This window comes from Cariama cristata, unplaced genomic scaffold (assembly GCF_000690535.1).
Source record: "Cariama cristata isolate BGI_N322 unplaced genomic scaffold, ASM69053v1 scaffold13087, whole genome shotgun sequence".
Lineage (NCBI taxonomy): Eukaryota > Metazoa > Chordata > Aves > Cariamiformes > Cariamidae > Cariama > Cariama cristata.
In genome coordinates, this window is record NW_009624985.1 from 745 (window position 1) to 10,368 (window position 9,624).

Genomic DNA, 9,624 nt, shown 5'->3' on the forward strand with positions numbered 1-9,624 from the left:
CGTGAGCTCTGTTTTGCTCCACTGGGTGCACAGAACAAAAAAAGAGCCTCTGCCTGAAGGTATTTCCAGCCTTGATCTAGGAAAGAGGCAACACATGTGTGTGGGAGTACAGGGAAAGGCGGTGCTGATCAGCAATTACAGTATGGCTTGCTAGTTAGCCTAAAGAAAAACCAAACTCTCTTGTTTCTAGGCCTGGTGCCAGAAGAGGGTTAGGGATGGATGTGGAAGATAACTGGAAAGATACAGACTTTAAGCTTTCATGTAGAGTCCATTTCCTTATCTGTGGCAAGCTCTATCTGTAACTGAAACGCTCAAACCATCTCAAGAAAATGCTTAGGAACCCTGTGGGCATTTGGTATTTCCTTAGGTAACCCATCCAGGGCTTAGCAACCTTAATGGTTAAAAGTGTTTCCTGCTGGTAACCACTGAAAATTGAACTTTACTGCAGTTAAAAGCCACTTCTGCTTGCTGTGAATGTAGAAGAAGGGAATAAATGTTTGCCTCTCTCTTTGCATCATTGACTATTGTTGTTTTTTCCCTTGCCTCTGTTCAGCCTTTCCATTTTTAAAATTTTATCTTTTTTCTTTAGACTTCTGATCATTCTTGTAGTTCTCTTAAAGAGAGCCCAGATCTTTCATTTGCAAGTGTGGTCCTAAAAAACAGCCTTTTATCACTACTGCAGTTGAGCCAGTTGTTCCTTGTCTCGTGTTTTCCTGCAGGTGATAGTTCCTGTTGAAGAACTAGAGTGCGTAGCTTCTTGAATTACACTGTACCTTTTCATATTGCTTCTGGAGACTGATTTAAATTGTAATCCTAACCTTTTGTGCTGATCGAATAAGGAGGTAGCTGTATAAATGTCTATAGGAGCAGTACTGTGTGGAGCAGCTGCTTGTCCTTGCGTTGACCAAGTAGGTGATGGGGTCTGATGTCCTGGGGTAAGATGATGTAGGAGGCCAAAATGACCCTTTAGTGTGGCCTGAGAGTTACAGGGTGAAGCAGGGTATACTGGCCTTAAATAATAGCCTTTATGGATTGCATCTTTTAGTGGCTGGGTTTGTCTAGTTTAGTGTGTCTTACTCCCTTTCTCTTTTTGAATGCAGACGCTTATACCCTCTTGCATGCATATCTTCTTCCCTATTTTAATTATTAAACAGGTATTTAATTTGCAATAATTCTGACATGCTGTGGTAATTCAAATATTACTATAGTGAAATTAACTTGCAGTTAAATCAGTGAATTTTTTGAATGTATATTCTTTATTTTTTCAGCTACTTTAATAGCTTACATTTATTGGTTCATCCATAAATATTGAAAGGCTGTAAGCATGCTTATCTGAGGTGGTTGAACATTCAGCTTCTCAATACCAATGGGATTTTTCATCTTAACTGCCAAATGTAGAGTTCAGGCTTATGGTGACTAATTACATGTAGGTTTAGGGAAGCGTATTGAGAAATAAACATTGGCTATAATCAAGTATATGAGTTACTTTTCCTTGTTACTTAAACTTGCCATCCATGACTAGTTGGGCACTTGCTGTGAAAATGATCCCACCGGTAACTCTGTAGTGCACTTTGAACCTGAAGATGGGATGTGCCTTCCTACTGTGTTCACTTGTAGGCAGTGGCCCTGAACTGTGTGTGATGGGAGAGAGAAGAAACGCTGCCTTGGGCACCCCTGGGAGCCCTCATGGGAGTCTGAGAGGTGGTGTGAGGCTGTGTCAGCAGAGGCGATGCGTTGTCTGGAGCAGAGAACATGCAGTTGCCCTTCGCATCTCTCTGACCAGGAAGAAGACAGGGAGGGAGCTGGGGGAAGCACCTTGGTGAGCGTAGGCGCAAGACTCCTGTACAAAAGTCTTCTCCTCCCATAGGAGAAGGGGGGAACCGACAGCTCAACAGACCTTTGCACAGGGAGGAGGATCAAGAGGGAAGGTGCTCAGCTCTGAGGAGAGACATAGGCTTCTTCCTGTATGTATTTAGCTGGCAGGGAATGGTGAATGCCAGTGAAGCTGCCCCTCCTCTTAAGGGAAAAATTGTTCACAAGTAACTCAGACTGCACTAACGAGAGGATTTTTAATTTGTTCCCTAGGGATATTACCTGTGGCTTTGCCATTAAGACACTTGTCGTCATTTTTTGCAGGTTTCACGTAAACTGTTTACCAGTCATGCCTCTGCATGTCCTGTACCTAAGCTGATAAAGCATCTATGCACTTTAATCTCAAGTCTGTGCCACTCTGCTAGTACAGTGTGAGCTGTGCCTTGAACCTTGGATATAAAGACCTACCAGCCAAAGTCTTGTTCCTGCCTTAGTAATGTTCCAGAGGTTAAATAACATGCTCATGGGAGAGATTGATAGCTTGTCCAGCCAAGAGCCAGAGTTCAGTGAGAAAGAAGATGACGAGTGGATTCTGGTTGACTTCTTAGGTAAGATGTCTGTCAAATATAAGCTCTACCTTTGTCCTGATCTGGTTTTGTCTTACTTGTCTGTCTTCCATGTGAAGAAACTAGTAGCTTGGGAGAAACTTTACTGAAGCAAAACCAGTGTGGATTAGAGTGTAGGGTGTCTTCCAAACAAATGTATGAAAACATGTTGTGTAAACTGATTAGAAAAGTGATGTCAGGTTTATAAGCCTGACACAGGCTTCAGCAGAACCACTTGTACAGATAAAATATATTTGACTTATTACGCAATTGTATTGCTTTACTGATAACAGTTGTTTTACGTGTCTAGCATGGCTTATCAGGGAACTCCCTTTTCCCCTCCCCTTGCTTTTAAAAAAAAAGTAATTTCTGTATATGCTAATAGGGGTTTATTTCTGTTTCTTTGTCTTTTGTTTTATATCACATCTTTGGCTTCGTGCAACCTTGTTTCTGACCTGCTGTGATCACCAACATCCATGGGTTCCTCTCCACTGACTAATGCCCACCTACAGCAGACACTTGCACTAATTGTTCCACGGAGGAAGCAGGCATTGCTGAAGCATCGGCTGTGGATGGCTCGCCCATCTTCTCTTGTTTACCGTCTCCCTTGGAACACTTGCCAGAGGCCAGCGAGTCTTGCTTCATCCAGTTTGAGTCATGTCCCATGGAGGAGAGCTGGTTTATTACCCCTCCCCCGTGTTTTACTGCAGGTGGATTAACCACTATCAAAGTGGAAACCAGTCCGATGGAGAACCTTCTAATAGAGCATCCCAGCATGTCTGTGTATGCTGTTCACAATACCTGTCACAGCCTTAATGAGACTGGATGTGGAGATGAGGAGTTTCACAGCCCAGGTAGTCCCAGGTATGTCTGACTTCTCTCGTCAAGGAGCTCTCTTGCTGAAAATATCTGGTTTCTACTTGATCAGCGTAGACACTTAATACTGAATTTTCCAGCTTATTTCAGAGCAAGTGAATAAAGCATGAATACTATACAAGGTGGGTAGGGTGGTGAGGGCTGGCTGTCTGCCTAGAAAAATATCATACAAGATGACTGTGTCAGAAAACAGTTGAGTATGCTATTTTGACACTGCAATGCATATTTATGGAGCCCAATTATTCCCTCGCAGAATATGCTTCAGTCCTGTTGAAACTGGTGGCAGTTAGCTGTATAGCTGGTAACACAGATTTGAACGCATTTTGCCCCCTTCATAGCTATGTGCAACTTTTTTCATCAATGTTAGTCAGTACCCTTTCAGTCACCTTGTGAGACGAAAAATATTACTTTGATTATCCTGACAGGGAAATCTGTTTTGGTATTGTTTTTTGTTCCTCAACCTAGTGATAGATTAGGACAGGAATAAATTTTTCCACAGGTGGCTTGTAGAACAAAAGCAAACTGAAATATTCCACAAAACTTACTGCCTTCAAGGTAAAAACTTGTTCTGCAAACTTCTGCTTTTAGCAAGGTGAGAAGTTATGGTTTTGGTTTTAGGTCCTAAGGATCTGGCCATATGGGATTATTGCAGAGGCATGTTTGCCATGCACTGCTGCTTTGGTGTTAACTGTCCAGTGTATACAGCTGTACAAGTATAGTATACGTAAGTGTATACAAATAAAGTGGGGTTTTGCCATTATGACTCCACACTTGGCTGTATGTTCATTGATTTGGAAATAATTGGGTGTTTTGTGAATCCTGGTTTATAACAAAGACTGACTTTTTGTCCCATCTGGTGCTTACCCTAAGAAACAATAAAAAAACCACCAAACATCGTATACTAAGCTTTTGTTATACAGGGAAAAAAATTAGTGTAGTGGTAGAGTTGCTGTAGGTAGATGCCCATAGACTTGTCTGATCAGCTCCTTGCCATATTTAAAGTTCTTAGTTCAAAGAAATAGGTGACTTTGAGATGACATGCTGCTGAATAATATTGAAGTTCAGTGCTGATACAATTAATCTTAGAGTAGGGGATTTGTATAATTATTTGGGGAGGGCAGCTTGTGATGTTGAGCATCAAGGGTCTAGCTTAACTTAAATTGGGAGGAAGCACACAGCACCTTTAAAATGAGGACCTGAAGGAATCTGTGAGAGAACTGTAGGCTGCGAGACATGCCCTAGTGAAAGACAGTAGCCCAGTTTATCAAAAATATCAGTTTGCAGTGGATAGTAATGCACAAAGTCAGATACTGACTCCTTGGTGACTTGAACTGGGGTTACTGGTATAAATTCTTCTGAAGAAGAATCCTGCCTTGTATTATGCAGTACAGTTAAGCTGCATGTGTGGGGAAGCTCAAGGTGTGATCTTCAGCTGGTGTGTGTTTAAGTTTCTTCACACTGAGTTCTGTGCTGTTGCTTCATCAGAGGATCTAGGCTTCTGTGTAGGCTATTTTGGGTGGCAGAACTGGGAGGAGACTTAAGTCTAAAGCTGAGGTAGACTACAGAAACTGGGAACTTCAGTTACACGGATAATGCAGTAAATTTCAAAAGCTGTTTTGAAGTCTCTAGTGGTTTAATGGTTGGCCATTTAACATTGTAGGGCCAAGAAAAGCTGCCTAAGGCACACTGGCACAGTAAGTACTACTGTTTTGGGACAGTGCTTTTTGTTTGATCAGGCTGCTAGCAACACTGCTTTCTCTAGAGCCTTGTCTGCCAAAACAATACTGGTTTTAGGACTAACCTTCGTGCCAAATGATGTTACTTGATTAAGCCTAACTACATCTGCTTTAACAAGCCAAAATGCTAAGTGCAGATAAATTACTTCAATATTAATTGGAGTGGGGTCTGAAGCCTTTAATGTTTCTTGTGAGGTCTGGCTCTATAGCGCAACTAGCAGAACACTTACGCTTTCCAGCAAAATAGATGCCAGGGGCACAGCAGTGAATGTATGTAGTGGCAGTCTTGCTTTAGACATAGCCCCTCTAAAATTACGTTTTAACAATATTGATGGAGGCTCATCAGCCCTGTTATCTCGGTGCCCAGGGCTCACTAGTGCCAAGCTACCAAAGGCAACCACTAAGATACCAAAATGCTACCTTTTGGAAGTGTATGTGGCCTTTTAACTAGTGCAAACCACCTCTGCTGTCCCAGTATCACTTTAAGATGACAAGTGGAAGAGTGTTAGTGTGAAAACCAGTGCTCAGAGGGTATTTTTTAAGAGGGTAAAAAGCTTAAATATCTTCAACCAGCAATTGTAAACCAGTTTTTCTCCTTTTTGTAGAGGAAATCTATTTGGTCCTTTTAAATTCCTTTCAAAGCAAAAGGCTGTTGTATAAACTTCCCCCTGTTCTTCAGGTTAGTCATGTTTTTCCATAACAAACCACAACATTTTGTATTAGCAGTTGGTGCCCTTTGCTAGCTAATGACATGCAGCAAGGGCATGCTTTGGAAATATGGGTTCTAGTAAGTGTGGTGTGGCTTTCTAGCTCCTTATGGCTTTCCCTGGAAAGGCTTCACTTGGAGTTCCACCTCCAGCGCTGTTGAACGTATTAAGGGATCACCCCACATAGAAAACAGTAGCCCTGTATTTGCAGGCACCCTCATGTAAGTTAAACTGGTGTAATCTGCATGGAAAGTATTTACAAGGCACACTGAATTGATTTGTGCTGTGTAATACTCACTTATTTCTTGCTTTGTATTTCAAGTGCTAGGTTTAGGACAATGTCCTGTAAATGAACAGGGGAAAACCAGCATGTCACACATAGCTATTCTGGAGTCTGTAGGCTCCAGTCAGTCATGTCAAGCTACCCAATGAGCCAAAAGCAAGTGGATTTGGATATTTAAAAGGAAAAAAGTGGAAGGGAGGGAGTATTTTGCTGCAGTGTGGAGTTGGGGGAGATGAAAGAGCTCTCTTCTCTGCCACGCGCCTGCAGCCCCCCAAGGGCAAGGCTACAAGGGCCATACCATGGGTACAGCAGACCAGACTTACATCTGCGGAGACATCGTACAATAAATGCAAGTTAAGCTCTTCCAGAAGAGGCCTTATTAGAGTCACACTAGTGCTAAAAAAACAGACTTCCTAGGAGACCTCTAGCTCATGCCTGAGCAAGCTCCTGGTCTTGCAGACTTATTTCCTGCGCATCACTGAGTTGACAGCTCGTTGGGTCCTGGGTGGGGAGAAAAGGCAAGCAACTCTGGTGCCACTGGTCTCATACCAGCTGTGGCACTCAGACTTGGGACTTGCTTTACTTTTAAAACTGCCAGGCTGTTTCTAGCTTTACTTTGGAAGTTTTGGGAAATGCCAGTGGTTGTTCTGTCAAGGAGGGAAGTCCTTTTTCAATATGTCAGGCCCTGCTTGCATAGGCTGCTGGTTTGATTTTTCACTAGTGCATGATGGAGTAAGGGTTTGCCGAAACTGCTGACTCTCTGCTCGTGAGATCTAAAGGGCTGGTTGAGGAACAGTCCTTCTAAGTTATTTCCTGTGTGTCACAACTGGTCTATCTTTCCCATTCCTCAGCACGAACATTGCTTGGATTTACTTCTGTGGCTGACAATCCAAACACACTTTCATTAGCGTGCTTCTGTTTTCAGGCTGAACCACTGATGTTCAAGACAATTTTAAACCAAACTTTGCCTAGTGGATAACTCCAGGTCTTCTAAAGCTGGAGCAGTGTGACACACATAGCCTTGCATTTCTGATCTATATGGCATCTTGGGCCTAGGGAGGTGGGGTGGGGAAGGAAGGGCACAATAGCATAAGACACCAGAAGTGCAAAGGCTATTCTGGTGCCCCCACACAAAAAGTGAGTTAGCAGCACTATACATTTCTTACCACCAATGTGGCTTTCCTAAACTGGCTTGACTTCACCTCAACCCAAATCTGTGTCCAATAGAATAAGAATGCCATTTTGAAAGGCTGGATGTTGATGTCCATGTTCTTCTCTTTATGCTTTTCCTGTCTTTCCAATGCACCTCAGTAATGACTGATATCTGCTTGTTGCGTTTCTAGACTGGAGGCCCGAAATGAAACGGGACAGCGTGTTCACTGCTACATCACAGCTCTTGCTACTCGTTCAACTTTTCTGGAAAAAAACAAGAGCTTTCGCCCTACCCACTGGATAAAAGAACATAATGAAAGACACTATCTCAACAGAAACGGTCTCCGTCGCCAAAACCTTACCAGGGATTGCCACTCTCGGCAAATCAAGCACAACGGACTGTTTGTTCACCAGCCTTGCCAGCATCAGTTCAATTACTGATGGCTTGTGTGGTTTTAATCTATGGTCTGATTGGTTTTTTTTAGGTTGCTCTTGTTTTCATGCATAGGTAAATGTGGTCAATCTGAAGCTGATCGTCAGTCCCTCAAACACAATCACAACTAGTAGTGCATTCTTTTGAAATGACACATAAATCTCTGAATATCTTGCAGGAAGTCCTAAACATTGGTGTTAAATATCAATGTCTTGGAAGCCTATCAGTACGATAGTATGTGTGCTGTTTTATAAACTATGATGTATAGATGGGTTCTTAGTTGGTATTTTAAGGAAACTTAAACTGAGATGGAAATCAGTTACATTTTGCATTAATCAAAGTGGAGTTAGAAATTTTGAGGTTAGCCGTATGCTTTAATGACCAGTACCTGACAGCTTGTGTATCTGTCTGTACTCAGCATATATGATTAATTTCTAAGAAGGAAATACTATAGCTGCTGGTGAATATTACATAGCTATGCTGAACTGTTACAAGAAGAACATCTGATCTAAATTACCTAGTACCCACTTGTGTTAGTGGAGTCTGTGTAGGTGTGTCGGGTACTTGATATGGGTATCAGAAAAGGGTTAAATATCCCCCCGATATTGTTGCAGTATGCTATGGCACTGGTGTTACAGATGTGGTACCTCGCAGTGGAGTGGAAGGAAAAGTGGACCTATGGGTTAAGTGCAGATGCACAACACAGAGACCTGAACTGGGTTTTACTTGGTACAGTTCAAGTTCTTAGTCCCTTTCTCTAACTCTTTCTGTCTCTGAAAGATGTATTTCCTGTACCCTGTTTTGTTTAATCTCTAGTCTAGCTAAAGGAAAAAGATAATTGATCAACTGTTCTTTTAATCCCATCAGTAGCTGACTGCTCTTTAAAGAGGTCAGGCTGATGGACAGCTATTTCTGAGCTGCTAATTGCTGTTAGATTGTCTCATATTTACAGACTGAGAGTAGCTCAAAAGTAGCTAGAAGGAAGGTTTTATTAGAAGTTTTCTTAACTTTCTCTCTTTCTCTATGAAAATGCAGTCCGAGTTAATTGTGACTGGAAATGAAGGGCAGCGTGTGGCAGGAGAAGATGATGCTGAAAAAGTCTTACAGAACTAAACACAGTGATAACAGGGTGTATGAAAATTGAGATAGATCGGCCGTTGTTGTTCTAGCCCATTGCGGGCAAAACAACTAGATAGTAATTCCACGGGCCAACAGGAAAGAAAAGCCATTCAAAACTAACAAGTAGTTTTCTTAAGAACACTGTGCAAGATTCGTTGGAAGTTGGCAGGCACTTAAAAAGTAAAGGTCACCTGTTGATGAAGAGCATGTATTACATAGCACCCACATGATATGTCGAACCCTGATAGATCAAACTGGGAAGTAGATTAAAAGGCTATGGAGGTGAGGGGAAAAAGAAATCTGCACCCAAAAGAAGGGGGGAAATATAAGTAAGTTTATCCTCTGTGCTGTCAGTGCTTAATGTGACTTACTGTTTTTTTCCTTGTGTTTAGTGCTTAGGGCATTAAAGTGTTAACATTATTCAACCATGTCTTCCAGTAGTCCTTATGCAAAAGTTAGTATAAGGGGTCATGTGAGGAGTTTTTTTAATTAGGCAAGATCAATAATGTAAATTATTCTGAACCTTAAATATCTTAAATTCAGCCAAATGCTTCAATTTCACTGAAGTAAAACCCCAACAACTTGGATTGACCTTGAAGTAGCAGTACTGTTGCACATTCTGCAGCTGGAGGTATAGTGGAAGATACTTGGTATACAGGAAACAGCATTTATAACCTCTTTCACTGCAGATGTGCGGCTTCACTGGGATTAGTTAGGTTTGTTGCAAAGGGATGTTGACAAATAATTAAATGTATAAAAGCAAGAGGTGCTTTCCTGGATACATTAGTCTTTTTTTAAGACACATTGAATTTACATGGACAGTGAAAGAAAACAAAATTAGTCACATCATGAGTTTCCAAAACAGAAATTTTTTTGTTACTACTCTTTTCAGCAGTATATG

General features: G+C 41.7%; 1 protein-coding gene across 2 annotated transcripts; it reads left to right on the forward strand.

The window, feature by feature from the left end:
• The first annotated feature begins 2,135 nt into the window (after positions 1–2,135).
• On the forward strand, positions 2,136–7,722 carry TP53INP1 (tumor protein p53 inducible nuclear protein 1). 2 transcript variants are annotated; one of them, XM_009703426.1, is made up of 3 exons: positions 2,136–2,420; positions 2,930–3,281; positions 7,363–7,722. In XM_009703426.1, the coding sequence occupies exons 1-3, from the start codon at positions 2,309–2,311 to the stop codon at positions 7,610–7,612; spliced, it is 714 nt and encodes a 237-aa protein (XP_009701728.1). In that variant the 5' UTR covers positions 2,136–2,308; the 3' UTR covers positions 7,613–7,722. The 2 variants fall into 2 exon arrangements, with proteins under 2 accessions (XP_009701728.1, XP_009701729.1); XM_009703427.1 differs by having other exon boundaries at positions 2,933–3,281.
• Positions 7,723–9,624: the final 1,902 nt, after the last annotated feature.